Source organism: Gastrolobium bilobum, unplaced genomic scaffold (assembly GCF_033153095.1).
Source record: "Gastrolobium bilobum isolate Gb01-03AN ecotype WA unplaced genomic scaffold, APGP_CSIRO_Gbil_v1 utg19765, whole genome shotgun sequence".
NCBI lineage: Eukaryota > Viridiplantae > Streptophyta > Magnoliopsida > Fabales > Fabaceae > Gastrolobium > Gastrolobium bilobum.
This window is the reverse complement of record NW_026897847.1, coordinates 1,235-21,324: the sequence shown is the minus strand read 5'-3', so window position 1 is coordinate 21,324 and position 20,090 is coordinate 1,235. Positions and strand designations below refer to the sequence as shown.

The following is a 20,090-nucleotide window of genomic DNA, read 5'->3' as shown; positions in this document are numbered from 1 at the left end:
CTAGGACTATGATTTAAATATATTATTGAAATAATTTTAAAGTTATTATTCATATGAAAACATATAATTCAAATTTAAATTTGATTGAAGAATATACATACAGTACCAATAGAAATTATAAAAATTTAAAGAATGAGTAATAAAACAAATATAATTACAAAATATATATGTATAGAACAAATAGAAATGATTTTCCTCTAACAATCCTCTCTAAATGATGAATTGAGAGATTGCTTCAGATCACAGAAGATACCACCCTGCATGGCTAAGTCTTCATCATGCTCAAAAAATTGAGCAATGGTTTATCTGAGACAGGTATGAACTTCACAACCCATCCAATTGGCCATGAAATTGCAGCAAGACCAATACAAAGGGCCCATTGGCCCCAGTTTAACCTCTCTGTATCAGCAAACTTCTTGAGAAACTCAACCATCACAACCTGAAGTATTATTGTTATGCCAATAATTCCCAAAAACAACTTGCTCCTATGTATTCCCTTGAAAACATTCTTCTTCTCCATGTTCCTTGCATTGAACTCATTGAAGACTTGGCAAAGAACAAAAGTATTGAAAATCAATGTGTCATTTACCTCTGATGTCACACCAAAGATGGACTCACCTTTGAATTGAAGAGTCAGCAAAACTACTATCTGATACAAAGCTTGAGCTAATAGATTCCTCCACATGATATTAGTAATAAGAGGTTTGGTTCTACCTACTGGTGGTTTCTCCATCAACTCCATGGTTGGTTTTTCTGTTGCAAGAGCCAAAGCACCTAATGTGTCCATGATCAAATTCACCCATAACAATTGCACTGCTGTTAGTGGCACTTCCCCAGCTGACACTGCTGCTACAAAGTTGATTGCAAGTGCTGCAACATTCACTGTCAATTGAAACTGAATGAACTTTTGGATGTTATTATAAACACATCTTCCCCACCTTAAGACTGTGACAACAGAAGCAAAATTGTCATCCAATATAACAATATCTGAGCTCTCTTTGGCAACTTCAGTGCCTTGAATTCCCATAGAAAGTCCAATATCAGCTTCCTTGAGTGCTGGTGCATCATTTGTGCCATCCCCAGTAACAGCAACTACATGGCCTTTCTGTTTTAGGCATTGAACCATTAAAAGTTTATCAAAAGGAGAGGATCTAGCCATCACACAGATTTTGTCAACCTTCTCCAATCTTTCCTCAGGTGTGAAGTTTCTAAATTCCTCTCCTTCAATCACTGCTCCATCTGTGTCCTGATTAGGCCTAAGTATGCCACATTCTGTTGCTATAGCTTTTGCAGTGAAAACATTGTCACCTGTGATCATTTTGACATTTACACCAGCATGTTGGCAAGCTTCCACAGCTTTCTTCACACCTGGACGACATGGATCCTTAATTCCCACAAGTCCTAACAAGGTTAAACCATTGTCTTTTACCATTGTGCTACCTTCTTCATCTCCAACTTCTACATGTGCAAAAGCAATGCAACGAAGACTACTAGCTGCCATACCTTGAATAATGTGTTCAAATTTCAACTTACTATCATTGTCAAGATCTTTCACAATGCCAGAAGCATCATAATATCTTGAACACAATTTTAGCACCATCTCTGCTGCTCCTTTCCAGTGTGCATGAACTTTGTTGTCTTCCTTCCTTCTCAGCAAAACCCCACTTCTTTTCTTCTTTGAGTTGAAGGTCTCAACTTGAAGGATAGAACAGCTTTTTGTCAAGTGCTCCATCTCCATGTTCAATTCCAAAACAGCCCATGATAGGATTGCTTTTTCTGTGGGACTACCTGAAAATTCAAACTCAGAATCTGATTTAGACTTTTGCACACTACCAGTTGTATTGAGAGCCACTCCTTCTTGGATCAATTGAAGAACATATGGAGCAACTGAAGAGTATGCACCCACTGCTACAGGTTCTAGGCCAAGCCAAAACTTGGTCACCTTCATCTGGTTGAGCGTGAGTGTGCCTGTTTTGTCAGTACAAATGGTTGTAGCAGACCCCATAGTCTCACATGCAGATAGTTTTCTCACCATTGCTTGGTCTGCCATCATTTTCTTCATTGAATAAGCCAATGTAAGAGTCACTGCTAGTGGCAGACCCTCAGGGATTGCAACAACAACAATAGTTACCGCATCAGCAACAATTCCAACCACTGCATTCATTATCTCATTGAACTTAGTCTTGCTTCCATTGAACTCTCTAACACCATTCTCATCCTTTGTGTTTCCTGTGAAGTAACGAATCAACAAAACAACAAGGACTAGAAAAGCCACAGACAAACCAACCTTCCCAATGAATGAGGTAAGCTTGTTTAGCCTTGCTTGCAAAGGAGTTTGCTCATCAGTATCCTTGCTGATTGAACTCATCATTTGGCCCCATGTTGTGTTCATACCAACTGAGGTAACTAGCATTTTAGCATACCCATCAGCAACTTTGGTGCCAGAGAACAAGAATGGGTGGTGATTTCTATTAACCTCCACATGATCACTCTCCCCAGTCATGCTTGATTCATCCACTCTCAATGAATGTCCATCTATGAATAATCCATCCGCTGGTACTTGATCTCCAATCTTCAAGCAAATGACATCACCAACCACAATTTCAAAGATTGAAATCTGTTGGCGCCTACCACTTCTCACCACATCAATTTGTATATCATTGCTCACTTGAGATAACTTGTCAAATTGTCTGTTCTGTCTAAAGTTGCTTATGGAAGACATGGAAATGACAATAAACACAGCAAGAAAAATGCTGCCACCATCATACCAACCTTCTTTGAGGCCATGCTCCTTAATGCCAAAGCCAAGGGAAAGTGCTGCACAAGCCAAGAGGATGAGAATGGTCACATCCTTAAAGGCTTCCAACACAAAATGAAAGAAGCCTTTAGAAGGAGGTTTGTTGTAACTATTGGAACCAAACACTTCTTGTCTACGTGCAATGTCTTCAGCATCAGCATCATCATCACCTTTGATACCATATTCAACGTTGGTTTCAAGAATTGAAGCCAACCCTTCAACCCCACCATATTTCTCAAGGCTCTTAAGGTTTTTCTCTTTGACAATCTCAGTGAGACTTGTTTGATCAACAGCAAAGGATTGGTGTGAACTCAAATCAACCACGGTGAAAGATGGATGATAAGGTGAGGTTTTTTCTTTCTTTTTGTTGGTTTTGTTGAGAATGAAGTGTGACACAAGGGCTCTAGAACAATAGATGGAAAGGAAAGCAGAGTGCCATCTTTTAATGGGTGCACTAATGGTGTTTGGGGCATTGAGTAGTACTATCTCGGTGCGGTTCAAGTTTGTAAACAAGCTCATTGACATGGTGTCAAGAACAAAGCAGCAACAACAACAATAATAATAATAATAAGATGATGACGATGAAGAAGAAGAAGAAAGCCACAAAAACTATGTGAAGAAGGAAATGAATTGAAAGAATGAAACTATTTCTCACACAAATTGTTTTGGAACGAAAGAGTGAACACCTTAGATATTGACCTATTGATGCCAAATTGTAACTTATATAGACATAGATTTAGGAATAAAAATATGTTACGCGTATACGTTAGAATTCTTAATATTCAAGAAAATGAGTCATTCTCTTAATGAAATGAAAAAGGCCTTGCATGCGAATCTTATGATTGGAACATCAATTGAAGTTTTTGTTAGTTGGAGATCCTTGGTCGAAGGAACCCGCATGTTTCGAGGAAGTAGTATGGTACAGTCGACGCAAGATTCCAAAACGAGGTAGCTAAGCTAACCACACGCTTTGTACACTATTGCGTTCTTTCTTTTATTTTGTCATATTCTCAGGTGGTTACAACAATTTAAGAGTAACATTTCAGACTTAGTATTAATATATTTTTTTCATTTTTTTTTGGAGACATTAGTATTAATATTTCAAGTTAACATTATTAAGTAAATTGAAAATTAATAGAACTTATTTATATTAAATATTTTTAACAAGTACTTTTTTCCATTGACTTCAACTATAATATTTTAATTTAATTAATGATGTCAAGATAATTTGGATAATTACTTAATTTTTGCAGATTACTTTTAAAACATAATATTTTTCATTCTACCTTTTCCCTTTCGGAAACGTGGTCACCTTTCCTTTACGGGGGATTATTTTTCTTGTGTTGCAAAAAGAGATTTATCTCGAGCTTTAAAAATATAAATATCTACTTCAGGGAGCACATAGTTATATTTTTAAAGCTGTAAATTTTTTTTCTCCTTTCAGAATTATTGGCTGACGTGACGGAAAGAGAAAAAATAATTTTTCGATTACAATTATATACTCTTGATAGTACATAGTTAATTTTTTTTTTTTTGGCTGCAAATAACTCTTTCCTGTAACAGTAAATGAAACCCTTTCTTTTTTCACTTAAAAGTTAAAAAGTTGGCCTCTTAATTAGACACATTCTTTTTGAGCAAAACGCAAAAATATATATATGGCACATAAAATGGGAAAAGTTAAATAACTAATTGTGAACTGAAGAAGTTATCTTCGCCATTAAGTTTTGAAAGGGATTAAATCAAGATCGGCTATTTCGATGTTAATTAAGTTTGTGTTCTAAAAATAAGATTTAGTATATTAGATTTTCAGTCATAAACGGACTTTACAAAATAGAAATTAACAGGTTTTACTCAATCTCCTGCATACCATGTATTTTCTATTCATCAGTGTTTTTCTCCCAACACGATCATTATTCTATCATAATTGACGGCAAATTAATTTAAATATTATTTTTTAATAATAAATTATAAAAACGTAGTTTTAAAACTATTTATGTAAGTATAGCACCCAAACACGTCTACATGGTGCATGAGATGGAGAAGAGAGACACCCAAGTGGGAAGTGATAGAGGAGAGAGACACGGCCACATGGGCGTGTTACAATGTTGACACGTGACATAAAAAATCAAGAGTTTACCCATAAAATTTTAAAAGTCTATAACTTTTGACTCGAGTATCCGAATTAGGTAATTTTCTTTTTTGATTCCACACAATTTTTTGAGATCTACACAATAACATATCATTTGACATATTTTGTCTCTCACAAAAAAAATTCAAATTTAACATAATGATACTATAACAACGTTTAAAGTTTAAACTCAGATTAATAAAGAGAAAACCACAGTCACGATTAGAAACATTCATAGTAAAAATCCTTATAATTATGGTACTATTGTTACCAATTGAAATTTTTAACTGCTTTTATTTTTTCTCTTCACAATTTTTATTTTTCTCTATCACGTCACATGGTCGAGTTCCTTTTATTTTTATCTTTTTTGTGCTTTTGGATAGATGCACATGGTGTCCTCTACCGTTACCCGCGAAAGGAATATTGTCAACTACAGACCATAAATGAAAATAGCAACAGATCTTTATGACATTTTATTTGAGGAATTAATAAGATAAGTTTTTTCTGCGGCCAATAGCTAACATATTGCTTATTCTAAAATTGAGGGTTCTATTTACAAAAAAAAAAATAAAAAAAATTGAGGGTTCTACATAAGTTGACTTCCAAAATTTTGGACTTTCAAAATTTTATAGTTAAATTGTTGACTTTTTGTGTCACGTGTCAATATCCGGTGAAACATGTCCCATTGGAGCATGTCTCTTTCCACCAGTTCACGCCCTCCATGGGACGTGTTAGAGTGCTATATATTTGTAAATACATTAAAACGACTACATTTTCATAATTTTTTATTAAAAAAATAATATTTAAATTTTTTTGACCATAATTGAGTGTTGGCTGGTTTAAAAAAAATTGACTCAAATCAAAATATTAAGTCATTATTGACTCAAGTGAAACCCCCACTATACTCCAAGAGTTTATAGTGCTGCCACATTTCATAGAAAGAAAATCGTAAATCCCAAGCAGCCGTATTTAAGGCAAACAGAGAAACGGTAGAATCAACGTAAATTTGACTTTGAATGGTCAAAATCTTAATTTGAAAAGTAAGAAGATTGCAAAATTGTCGCTATCAATAGAATTAGCACACAAAGATACAGAAAAGGATTAAAAGACTTGTGTAAATTTCACACCATTTTATTGTCACTACGTACTATTAAAGCTTAATTATAATAAAATTTGTAGCATAAAAAGTTGGGTTTAGAATTTCTCCAATTACAAGAGATAAAACTATTCCTTGCAATTATAAATTAAAACAATATCATTTTGGCCTTATAACATGATGCATGATGAAGTTTGAGTGGAGAATGTTCCATCTTTCTTCTTTTTTTTGTAATCCATGTTCCATCTTTTATTTGTAATCCCTTGCAGTTATGAATAGTAGTCTTTTTTTTTTTTTTTAAAAAAACGTTATTCGAGCATTGATATTGCTCATCATGATTATATTCAAGCATTTGCATTTACAGTTTCATTTAAATTTAAATTTAAAATTAAAGTGCCGTACAAATTAATTTCGTGGCCGTAGCTATGTAGCACTGATACGACACGCGACAGGTGACACGACACGACAAGACACTCTGACACGTCAATCCTAAAAAATTATGGATTTCGACACGTTGGGACACGTTTTAATATTAAATAATATTTTTAATTTATATAGTGTATATTTCATTTAATATTTAATAATTTAACAAAAAAATGAAACTAAATTAATAATACCCATCAACACGTTATAAAGATGGAAGCTTTAATAAAAAAAATAAGAACTGAGATGAGAGAGGGATATAATATCAGATAGAGAGATCAAATCATATTAGAGAGATTAGAGAGAAGAAGAACAACAAGAGCGTGATAGGAATTGACAACAATGATACTGAGATGATCTCTTATTTACTTAAGGGGAAAAAAGACAAAAAAATAAAATTGATATGATCAGGTGGAAGCTTTATTAATATATTTTAACTTTTAAAAAAAATATAATTTTTTTAAAAAAAAAATTAAAAAAAATTACGAAAATGCCATTTGACCGTGTCGGACACGGTCAAATTCGCGTGTCGGAATGGTCAACGTGTCGAAAAAATTCAACCGCGTGTCCGACACCGTGTCGGAGCGTGTCGGACCCGACTCTTCCTACTTTTACAAGTATCCGTGCTTCCTTGGGCCGTAGTGTGCAGAATGTAATAACTTATTGAAAGGTCAGTATTTTTTTCTTTATTTTTGAATCTTTTATTTTAGAATTTTATATTATTTTGTAATGTAAAAAATTTGTGTAAATTTCGAGGTCTAAATAACATTTATGAAAAAATAAATAAATACAAAATTTTACATCACTGTCACCATTCAATTAAAATCTTGACATCATTCCTCACCAAAAAAAATAAAAATAAAAATTTGACATCATTCTTTCGTCGAAATGCTCAATTTTGTCACATGTTGTTGTAATGTTTGACGTATTCAATGCGACGCGGCAAATGGAAATTAAACTTCTTGCTAAGATCTTGTAATTCAAATGGATGTTGTTTAATATAGAAATGAGAAAAAAAAAATAATTAAAATAAAGAAAAACTTGCGAATAAAAGGGCAATCACTCATTCTTAAGACCAAAGAATCGGGCGGAAAGGGAGGGGGGGAAGATCCCCGTTCCCGTTTCTCCTGTAGCTGGATCTTTCGGAACCACAAGAATCCTGAGTTAGAACTTGTTGTTTAATACACCAAAAGAAGTTAGTTCAAGTGGTATATGCTTAATTTCACTTAAATAATATTTTGGGTTCAAGTCTTTGAAAAAAATTATCTTTTATAAAGTTAATTTCACTATAATGTAAATATTCTCGGTTCAAACAGAATAATCTCACGTGAAGATCCGTGGTTTATCCAAAAATGTCCGCAGAAATCATCAACATTTGTCAAGCGTTGTTGACATGTTTGACGTATCCGATTGACGCGTAAAATGACTAACAAAACTTTATACTGACATCATGTAATTTAAATGGATAATATTCAATAGGAATGAGAAATAATAATAATAAAAAAACCATGGAATTTTTTTTTTTAATTTATTAGTCTCATGTTTAGAATCAGATTATTGTTTCTTTTAATATTCACAATTCAACCAACTACTCTTAAATATAATTTTTATTATTTTTGATTTATTCCTTAAAAAATTAGGGTTAATATTAAATTATTTTCTTCATTCGATTATGATGCTTAAGAAAGGAAATATTTATAATTATTAAGATATAATTTTGACGATCATTTGCTGTCAGGTTCAAGTCAAATTATGGAATGAATAAACATTTAAAAATATACATGATCGAACTAATTAAGATTGCTTTAAAAATTTTGTAATCAAAACATAATTATGATTCATTAAGTCAATTAAAAATCTAACATATTACCTAATTAAAATCCAAATAAAATAATATATATGATTGTGATTTGTTTGACAATAAAAAAAATCAATAAATTCGATGTAAATTGAGACATAAAATTAATACGCATTTTGAATGATTTAAATATATATATATATTAAAAGATAATTATGTTAGATTTATTTTTAGGATTTTAAATTTTAAATTAATTTATAATTAATCTATAAAAACATTGTAGGAATTAAATATTTATTATTTTAAGAGTAAACACCATTTTTAGTTCCTGACAATATCTACGAAGTCTTTTTCAGTCCCTGGCAATAAAAAAGGACCAAATTGGTCCCTGAAAGTACAAGGGCCACTCTACATATTTGGGAGTTGACATAAGGACTAACATGACACTTTTTTTGTAATTTCAGGTACCAATTTGGTCCTTTTTTATTGCCAGAGACTAAAAAGGACTTCGTAGATATTGACAAGGACAAAAAAAGGTGTTTACTCTTTTTTTAATAAATAAAAATTGAAAAAAAAAAGATGATTTCTTTTTTATTCAATCTATTTTTTTTAATTAACTAATTTTTTCTATGCACTTTCGCCGTAAATAATATTATCATAACTTTATTCTGTTTGGAGCTACATATTTGTTGGGTTCTCTTTCATCTTTAAATTGGTTCACTTGAAACAAGATTAAATTTTAATCAATTCCTCTAAACTTTTAAATATTTTACAAATCAAGACTATGAACTTTAAAATTGTACTAATTAGTCAGTAAAGTTTTTTTTTTTTTTTTCTGGTGAAAGTCACTAAAATTTTATCATTACTTTAATAAATTTTTCTGTTGAATTTATGTTAAATGGCTCACGGAGATGTCAGAGTTAAGTCAAACTTTCTATCCTTAAGCATCAAACTCGAGATCCGTAATTAAGGAAAATAAAGTCCTTCCCTTTTAAACCATTAATGATAATTGATCACTGAATTTAATTTAGACTCCAACGTTATCAAATTTCAAAAGTAAATATTGTTATAAAAATCGACTGATCGGTTGATCCGTAAATCGGAGCCTTAACCATTTCAATTTAAATATTGGATCGGTCATGCATTTGATCCGGTATGGAATCAGTGAAGCGGGTTCTCTGTTAGAATTCTTATAGAATTTAAATGTTATGAATAAGAAGTTGAGTATGAAGAGATGTGTCTTTTCACTATCGAACGGACATAACTATTCACAGGTAAACATACATGACTTTTCACTGCCGAACAGGCATGACTCTTCACCGTCAATAGGCATCATTCATCATGACCGGTCATGGTTTATGAATATGGAAGGAAATCAGAAAAAAATCGATTACTTTTCTGATTTCTCTCCTATACCGAAACTCTGCCAAAACGATTTTTGAAATCTTTTACATTCATTCTGTGCAATAGTTTAAACGAATGTTGCGGTGCTATTTGTTCGAGAGTACCATCAATAAATAGAGATAATCCGTTCTATCATGAGAGACAATTTTTTACAAATTTTATGTACCACAGAAAAAGAAAAATTATCTTAAGGAAACAGTGTCTAACACTGGGCTCAGATTTTACCTTGTTGCATTCATATATTTTTGTACGGTACACTTTAACTTTGTTTTATTACATATTTCAATTTTTTGTACATATTTCATAGAGCTATATGTATTGTTGAAGCTATTTCTCTAACACAGATTATCTACTCTCAATGATTTTAACATTACTTTTTTCTAACATGTTCAACTGGTATTAAATCGATACTAATTTTAAAAAAAAAATTGTGAAATTTTGAACAAAATACTTGCCACGTGAATTATAATTTATAATACTTATCATTATACCAACTCCAATTATTACTTATAATATTTCTATTTTTATATTTATTATATTTTATTATATATATTTTATTTATATGGTTGGACTAATGACCCATCGGTTAAATAAATGATCTATTGACTCAATATCTCGATTGAATCGATAATCAAGTTGGTAACACTAAAGAATAACCACAAAAAACGGAACACATGTGCCAGATATGTAAAAAAAAAGTTCCAGATGTGTATCTTTGATATAATCCCATAACATATTGTCTCTGATGATTTGTAGTCCCACAGGTAGCGTGTGTGTGTGTGTGATATGTGTGTGATATGTGTGGAGGTGACTTGCCGAATTTGTATGTTCTCACTGTAGATTTTGAAATTGAAGCATTAACAAACAATATAATGTGTCATGCTAGCCAATTGGATTAGGTCTTCGACGGTGATGCCAACGGCCAAGGTGGGAACAATCATAATGCAAAGTGTCTGTTTATAAGCATCAATATATATCGTTGTCCAACTCAATGAGAAAAATGTGAAACCTGTAGTTGTAATAGTGGAATAGAATTGTTGCTTCACGCCTGTCTTCCACTATATATTAAAAGGGATTATGTGAAACCTGCAATTTTTCCTTTTTCTTTTTCAGATTGGACTAATCTCTCTCTCTCAATTGAACCAAATCTAACATTGGCTATTTGGTCTACATCAATGTTGAAATTGTTTCGGTTGTGCCATCATGAGCAGTGCCAAATATATACACGCTTCGGAGGTATACAATTTTAGTGCACTGGGAACATCTAAGTGGGTATTGTCTTTTTCCAAATGTGACATTTTTTTTTCCACTCTACTCCTTTCTTTCACATATATATATATGGATAAGGATCTCTTTACAAATTTTTTTTACAAATTTTTACAAATTACACTATGTACTCTTAGAAGTACATAGTGTAAACGAGTGTACTTCTGGGAGTACATAATGTCTGTTTGGATCCTCTCTTTTTTAAATTAGAAAATACTTATAAGCATAAGTTATGCCAAATAGATTTTGAGAAAAGCTCTTATAATAAACTCTTTTTTTATATAATAAAAAAAAATTAAAAGCTCATAGAAGGAGCTTTTTTTAAAGCTCTTATATGCTTTTCTTGAATTGTGATTTTTTTTTTTTTTTCTAAACGAAGAACTATAAAGATAGAGAGAAATGGTTTTATTGAAATGAGATAGGTTATTCTATCTACTATTTTTTTTTTGCCTACCGTTGTCTACCACCCTTCAACACCGTTAGATCATAATCTCAACTACACTTTTCATTTCTCTCTCCTATTGATATTCTGATCTAACGGTGTTGAAGGGTGATAGGCAAAGATAGGCAGAATAAATGGTAAGTAGAATAACCTATCCCTATTGAAATATGTGTTTTCTTTGATAAGCTATATGTATCTTTCATGAGAGACAATTCTGTTCGGAGCGGGTCTAAGAATAAGGCTTTAAATCTATCTTAAAGATGGTACTGGAGAGGATCAAATACATATTTTTACCTCCACTTACTCAGTTTTCATGCGACAACTAAACTACCAATATTTTGTTCTTTCATTTATATTTTCCATCTATATACCAAATTTCTTTCACATTTAAAAGAGAGTGCCGGTGCGCTAAAGTTTCGTCTGCTTCCGAGACCCCACGTCTCGTTAACCTAATCTGTATGAAAATTAGATCAAACGGAAAATTATTTCTTTGAAAGAGACACAAGATGAATAAAAAATAAAAAAACTTGTTGGCTGCAATATTGTTTTAAGAGTTAAGGATTTTGAATGGTTGTGATAGCAAAAACATAACATAATATGAGTTATTTCGGGAAAATCGGTGGCACTTGAAAATAAAAAAATTAAAAATTAAATGAGTACTCAAGAGAAATTGGTCAAATTCATTATATATATATATATATATATATATATATATATATATATATATATATATATATATATAAAGTAATTTCCTGAGACGAGTCCACAGAACTAAGATTTCGTTTGGATGAATTTTTTTTTCCAAATTTTTTTTAAGTCCTTCTCGTTATAAATTAGTGTTTGGAAAACTATTTTATAAGAAAAAAAAAAGGCGAAGTCACAAAAAAAATCAAAAACCTACTTTTTATTGAAGCTAAAATTTCTAGCTTCTAAAAAATGCAAAAGTCAAAAGTCAATTTTATTTTTTTTAAAATCCAAATTCACTCCAACCCCAAGTAATTTTACCTCCCCCACAACCACCTCCATCAATGTGACATTGCTGCCGCCACCACCATAAATAGGGACGCCCCATACACCATTCATAGGAACGCCCCACACTATGAGACCCCATAAAATGTCCCATACTACCATAAATAGGAACGTCCCATACACCATAATGAGATATCAAAATATCTCACCTGAGATACCTACCTTGCTGGAGGATCGCCCCATACACCTTAAATAGGAACTCTCCATCCACAGAGGTGGCAACAGTGACTGCCACCTCCATAGCAAGGGTTGCACCACTGCTACCACAACATCGTCAGCCCCCCTAGCGTCCCCCAAGTAGAGCTGACCCATTTCACCTACCCACTCAAGGCAAGTACCTTCCCCTCATATAAATACCCCTCTACGACCAGACATAGGGGTATCTTATGTATCGTTATTCTACTAGTATATGCAAGCCCTGGTAATATCACGCACTCACCCCTCTCCAACTGATTCATACTTGGAACAATGCTGCCTAGCTAGGTCTTTATCTGTGCTAGCAACATTACCCATACAATGATCTTTATCTCCCGTAGGAAACATATTGGGCTTGTAGAACCCATCAGTACAATATCATTGATGAGTATCATGAGTTTTCTACTAACATCTGGTTGGTATCATAAAATAAGTTGGAAAATAATTCTTTTACTTTTTATATTTTAGTTTATACCATTTTCTATACAAGTAATTAGTTTTGTATCGAATCAAAATATTGATAATAATCGTAAAACTAAAATGAGTCACATACCCGAACAAAAATCACAATCAAATTGGCTATATAAATAAGTTTAAAAATTAAATTAAACGAAAAGAACGAGTTTGAAAAACTAGTTCAAAATGGATTTTATACCCAAACTTGATTGGAACCAATTATAAATTTTAAACTGATTTTGAAACATAAACCGATTCCAAGCAGGTTTCAAACCAATTCAAAAAAAAAAAATTAGGTATAAGAGTTTAGTTCTTTGAACCTAACCGACTTAAACTGTTAGATTTTCTATAATTATTGTGGGCTGCAATGAATTGTTTTTATTTTTTCTTGTTATAACAAAAACGGGGTAAGTCATGATTCACATGGGGTGCAGTATAAAGCCATTTTAATTAAGTGATCATTTGATTTGGGTTTAAGTATCTGTAACACTGATTAGTGTGGGTAATAATGTAAGTCTTACCCATAGGCTCATAATGAGAAGGTACTAGGGTTAATAAGTTTGGCTAGGTTCTCTCTGCATTCACCATACGTTGAAAAATAGTCGTTCCACGACTTGCCCCATCCACAGTTGTGATCAGGGAGTAGTGTGAACTATAGAGGAAGATCTCAATCTTTCAAACTTTGCAGGAATGTCGAAGCAAGGAAGAAGCAAAATAGAAATCAAGAATAATGTCTTCAACAAGTAAGTCTAAACCTTTTGGTGTTCAAATTTCATATTCAAAGTAGAGAAAATGTTGAGAATCTTGAAGAGAAAATGGAAAATTCTCATTATGATTAATATCTGTTATACAGAATGAATATATACACAGATAGATTACAACTAACTAGATTCACACGTGCAAGAAGATAAGAAAACAGAATAAGGAAGCAATATTGGTTTGCACCATGTTTGATGAATGAACATAATTTTGTGTTGGCTTTTGAATCAAGCCCAAGAGACTTTGATATTGTTCTTTTGCGAGTTGAAAGCTATCAATTGGTTCAACAATTTTCATACTGAAAAGGAACATTAGTATCAAATGAGGCCATGTTTGCCTTTCTGTATCAACAATGGAGTGGTGCAGCCAAGATAGCACCATTGTGTTACAACGATCCCAAGCCAAATACAAAGATGCTGAGCTTTCTGGAGGAGCAGAAATGGTGCCATCCACAAAACCCAGTTTATTTTTCGAACACAATGCCATTTTCATCGATCTCACTCAGGTATGGTAGTTCTTATCATCAAAGACTGAGAATACAAGAACCAACGAAGGGTTTTCGTTGGCATGCAAAAAATAAGGGCTTAAAGAATTTGTAGAAGAATCTATTGTAGAAGAAAGATTCTCATTTGGAATTGTTGAGCTATGAAGCACCGACTCCGACACGAAATTTTCGATACGTTCTCGATACGGCCATTAATTCGTCGATACGATACAATACGTTTCTGATACGTTTTCGATACGCGTATCGAATACGTTGGAAAAAAAAAATTCAGAGTATCGGTGCTTCATAGTTGAGCTCTAGTCCGCTGTAGCCATTTTACAAAATCAAGAAAAGAAGCTTGACGCAGAAGCAAGAAGAAGGAAAAGGTTGGAACAACAATTAATACCAGAGTTCTATATGAGCTCTGATACCATCAAAGTAGAGAAAAGTTTGAGAATCTTGAAGAGAAATGGGAAAAACTGCTCTCTTTTTTAAATGTCGTTTTCTTTTCTTTTCCTACAAGTCTAACTGGATTAATAACAAAAAATAAAAAATAAAAACGAGATTTACATCATTTATCAAAATCAACTCAAATTTAAAGAATTGTAAAAAAATGTACACATATGTAAATGGACAAAAAGAACGTATCAACAAGAAAACATAAAGAGGGGGGGAAGACTTTTCCTTTTTCTTTTCTTTGTGTTTTATTTTGTCCCCAATGTGTCTGATGACTCAGATTATGAGATACTTCTAAACTGCTTTTTCAGTATGGCACGTGCATAACGCAGGCTTGGCCAAATATGTGGGATTGCTATCCCCAGCCATTATGACAACAATCTTAGGCTCTGAATCAACCTCCATTTCCATTGTCTTGGTTGGTTTCACTTCATTATTACGAGCTGAGGTAGATGTTGAATTTTTACGATAAGAGCAAGCTAGGATAATTAATGCCACTGCTATGAGTGCAAGCATGAAAGCTAGTCCACCAAAGAGGTAAGGAACTGGAGAGGTAACGTATCTAAAACCAGCACCTGATGCTACACCCATGGTGGAGTTTCTTGCACTTGCATGCCCCATTTGCACAAAACAATGCCTCTATTAATTTCTACCTTGTTTTTGAATATGGGTTTGTTACACAGGGTCTTGGGGATGGTAGAAGGAGATGGAATTGAATTTATAGTAACCAAGGTAAAGTACCCTCCCCCTTATATGAAGTTACTCATGAATGGCCCACTTGAAGAAATGTGAATGAAATTTCTGTTTATTCTTTTCTTGAAAAATTTGCTAAAGATGAAACTGTTAAATAATTCTTGATTCTTTCGTGTGTTTTCAAGCAACATATCTGTGAATTGTTTTTTTGTGGAAGTTTTTATGACCCTTGGGGTATCTTAGTTCTTTCATGACAAAAATTAAAGGTGGGCCCAGGTGTTGGTCTCATAGAATTATGTACACTTTTTTTTTTTGTTTAATATTTCATTTTATATAGAGTTGTTTCAGAAAATATAATTTGGATTTAGTAAATTAAAAATGTTAATTTGCACATCATTTTTATTATATTATTTTTACGCCACTTTCTATTTAGATAACAAAAAGGAAACGCGTATTTATTATATTCTTTCTCCATCTTTTTTTATATATAAGGTGTGAGAACTTATGTGGAGTAAAGAAAATGCTGCGGAGAAAAACTTTTCTTAATACATACCGTGCGATTCTTTTTTATTTTTCAAATTGAGACCACAAAATTGTGAGTAACTTTTTTCATACAGGCCTAAACTCTTCACATTAGTTTGCTTATCAGTTTAGACACTCATGGTATATTATTAGAAAAAAGATTCCCAATTTAGTCTCTGAATAATTTATCTTTTTTCAAAATGTTATTCTTATCTAATTAAAAAAATTTACAAAGAAACAAAATTATAAATATTATACGGAAAGAATTATATTTACAAACTAAATTGTTTACAAACTCTTATAATCAAATCTTAACTATTGATTTTCGTCAATCTAACGATTATTATTTATTATGAAATAATAATTAATTAATTAATAAATGTGACCTAATAAATTATAATTATTATATTGATTAACGATTAAGATTTGGTGATATGAGTTTGTAAACAATTTAGTTTGTACTATGTAATATATATATCTTACCGTCGCGCAACTGGTTTCTAACACTAATAACTGCTTCTCACTCTATCTTTACTTCTTTTCTTTTTGGTAAAATTTTAAAGGTACAATGAGTTTCTCATTATTTCTTATATTCAAAAAAATGTAAATATTAACAAAAAAAATGGATTGAAAGAAAATTAAGCACGTATTGATCAATATGTTAATTTTCTATGTGCGCTTATATATTATAGATTTCTTGTAGGCAACAAAATATGGCTTTTGCAATAGTGAGCATTTGGAGAGAATCTTATCTCTTTTCAAAATCTTATCCCAAATACTCTCATGAAACTTGAATAAGTTGAATTGGCATCTCTAAAACTATGTACATAATCAATGGTGATGTAAACCTTTAGAATCAACAGTATCTAACTATAATAGATATATATGTTGTTTCTTATAACTTGTTTAACTAGCCATAGTAGTTGATAGAAGGGGATGAAGATGCTCCATGGGATTTTATCCACAAAAAATTATGCTTCGCTATTTGGTATGCAGGTTGTTTTATTTTGCTGATTTGCTATCGTTATGGATATGAATATTATATCTCAACTACCTACTAGAATATCTGGTGAGATATGGAATCAGCAACATCTCGACAACTCCAAACAGCCAAAGGGCATAAGATAAGGATCACATCCCAACAGAAGGAGGTTAAATCTTACTACAATTGGAGAATCTCAAAAGGCCCAAGCCTAGGAAGGTAATCCTATAAATAAGAGCCTAATGACCCCAAGTAAACACTCAGAACTCATTTACTACTTTCGCCCCCGCTGTGCACACACCCACACCTTGGCTATAAGCCTATTGCTTGTGCGCAGTGATTGGGACCTCGGCTATAAGCCTAGTATACAGTTGATATACATTATCTCTGAGCGCATACCCTACGGTATAGCAATACGATCTATCCAGAACCTAACATTGGTGCTGTCTGTGGGAAACGATAAATTTCGACTCCCATTCCACGATGACGAACATACGTTCGACGTCTAGTACCTCCCAAATACCGCCGCGTCAATCTCAGCCTCAGCCTTATGGCATGCCTCAACATCAATCTGCACCAGAACAGCCCCAATTGGAAGCAAACCCGATGCTGGTTGAGGTACAGGTCAGCGAGGTCGGAACACAATGACCGACTCCCAGACCCCAGCCGAATGCAGCGATGCTGCAGTTCGTCCACCTCCACACAATGAGCCACCAGACGTGACAAGCATGGCCATGGGAGCAATCCTTCAAAGGTTGCAAGAGATGGAAAACAGATTCCTGACCTAGCAGCGTATGGATGCCCAAAGGATGGCGACATTGGAGGCCGAGCTGAGGACCTTGAACGCGGAAGGCCGGACTAGGGAAGTCGGGCATGTCGTAAACGGCCGACCTCAGCATCAACATGCCGAAGGCGTACAACATCATAACGTTGAAGGCATACAACATCAGAACGCCGAAGGCGTCCAGCATCAGAATGCTGAAGATCTCCAACATCAAAACGTTGAAGATCGACCTAGAAGGCGCGGTCATGCTGGTGATGGAGGACCGCGGCAGCAGAACGCGGCTAAAGTTGAAGGAAACGCGCAGAATGTGCAGAACCTTAACCTCGGCAACAAGCGGAATGGTGGTGGTCCGAACGACAACCAGGATGAAAATTATCTGGAGGATGAAGAGGCTAATGACAGCCCATTCACTGAGAGGCTCATGAACTTGGCCATACCGCCGAGATTCAAGAGCATCAGGATACCTCCATACGACGGAAGTCAGGACCCAGAAGCCCACTTAGAAGCTTTCAAAACCGAGATGCTATTCAACGGGATCACTGGACCTATTAAGGCCAGGATCTTTGCGACGACATTGACTGGTCATGCAATGACCTGGATAACCAGGCTCCCTAGGAACTCAATCGACTCGTTTGAGGACCTAGCTCGGACTTTCCGACTTAACTTTGCAACAAGCAAAGTGCATCCGATGCCAGCCTATGCTTTAGGAAGAATCCGGCAGAAGGAGAACGAATCGCTGAGGAAGTACCTCGACCGATTCAAGGATGTCGCCCTCAAGGTACGAGGGTTAACTGAAGCAGTCCACCTCCACTTAATCATTTCAGGATTGGATAGAGACTCCCCATTGGCGAGGTCTATCTACAAGAACCCGGTGAACGATCTGGAGGAGTTCAGGAGAAGGTCGGACAAATACATTGACGTGGAGGACATGCAAAAGGTCTATGTCGAATCACGAGGACGAAGCCCAACACGACGGAGTCCGAGTAAGAAAAACAACAAAGACCGGGACCAGAAGGGATCCAAAAAAGCAAAGGACACTCGTGATAAAAGGTCGGAAGACCAATCACCAAGGAGGAAGTATGACGATTATACGCCTTTGAACGTGTCCAGATCCAAGATATGGAAAGAGGTAGCACAGACCGAGATGCGCAATGTCGAGAGACCTCGACCCCTCAAAGCCAAGTTCGGATTAGATAGAAGTAAATACTGCGCATTCCACGACCAAAACGGTCATTTTACGGATGATTGTTGGGACCTCCGAGATGCAATTGAAAAGCACGTCAGAGAGGAAAAATTAAAGCAGTATATCATCCGAACACAGGGCAAGAAAAATAATAAGCGAAAGCAAATGAGCCGAAGCCGAAGTCGAAGCCCAAAGAGAGAGGATCGAAAGGATCAAAGACAAGACCGACCTGCCAAAGGCAAAGAGGTCGATGAAAAGGACGAGGCTTTTCCTGAAGCCGAATTTGAATGCAACGTGATAAGTGGAGCTCTAGGTGGCGGAGGAGACTCGGCTAACGCCAGAAGAAAGTACCTAAAAGAGGTCATGTCTGTAAGAGACAGGCCGACATTCAAAGAGAATGACAACAAACCCCCCCCCCCCCCGAGACTGTTCTTCACTCAGGAGGAACTAGCAATGGTCGTACCCGGACACACTGACGGATTGGTGATCACCGTAGTGCTAGTCAATTGCCGAGTGAAGAGAATCTTTATTGACAACAGAAGTTCAGCTGACATAATTCTCTGGGATGCTTTCCAGAGGATGAACCTGGATGAGAAGGACTTGAAACCATGTGTCACCGAGCTGGTCAGGTTCAACGGAGCGGCATCCCCTCCAAAGGGCTACATCGACCTAAAGTTGACCTTGGGCACGAAGGACTCGTTCCGAGCTGGAAGGGTTCGTTTCGTTGTGGTAGGCACCTCGTCTTCCTACAACGTGATTATTGGTCGGCCCACAATCCATTAATGGGATATGCTGATCTCCACCAAACATCAAGCATTAAAAATGCCTGGGATGAACAACGAGATCGTCACCATAAGAGGTGATCAAGAAGAATCAAGAAAGTGCTACTATGAGACTCTACGAGTCCATCATCTCCAACTCGGCTTAAAGAAGGAGGAACTAAGGACCAATCACTGAGGGCATGCGGAAGAGAAGTCAACTTGGTTGAACTCGATGTAAGAGAGAAGCTCTTGGCACCTCGTCAAGAACCCCAAGGAGAGTTGGAGGATGCCGATATTGCGGAGAACGGAAAAGGACACACCAAGGTGGGAAAAGACCTAAATACCGACTTCAAAGAAGAGCTGGTTTCTTTTTTAAAAGAAAACCCCGATGTATTTGCTTGGAAAGCTTCAGAAATCCCCGGAATAGACCCA

At 34.8% G+C, this 20,090-nt stretch overlaps 2 protein-coding genes across 2 annotated transcripts; one reads left to right on the top strand and one right to left on the bottom strand.

Moving 5' to 3' along the window:
• Positions 1–265: 265 nt before the first annotated feature.
• LOC133310805 (putative calcium-transporting ATPase 13, plasma membrane-type) lies at positions 266–3,322 on the bottom strand. The gene has a single exon (XM_061511794.1). It carries the CDS (start codon positions 3,320–3,322, stop codon positions 266–268), a length of 3,057 nt encoding a protein of 1,018 aa, XP_061367778.1.
• A 14,417-nt stretch (positions 3,323–17,739) lies between these two features.
• Positions 17,740–19,680, top strand: LOC133310804 (uncharacterized). Its single transcript, XM_061511792.1, has one exon. It carries the CDS (start codon positions 17,740–17,742, stop codon positions 19,678–19,680), a length of 1,941 nt encoding a protein of 646 aa, XP_061367776.1.
• The last annotated feature ends 410 nt before the right edge of the window (positions 19,681–20,090 follow it).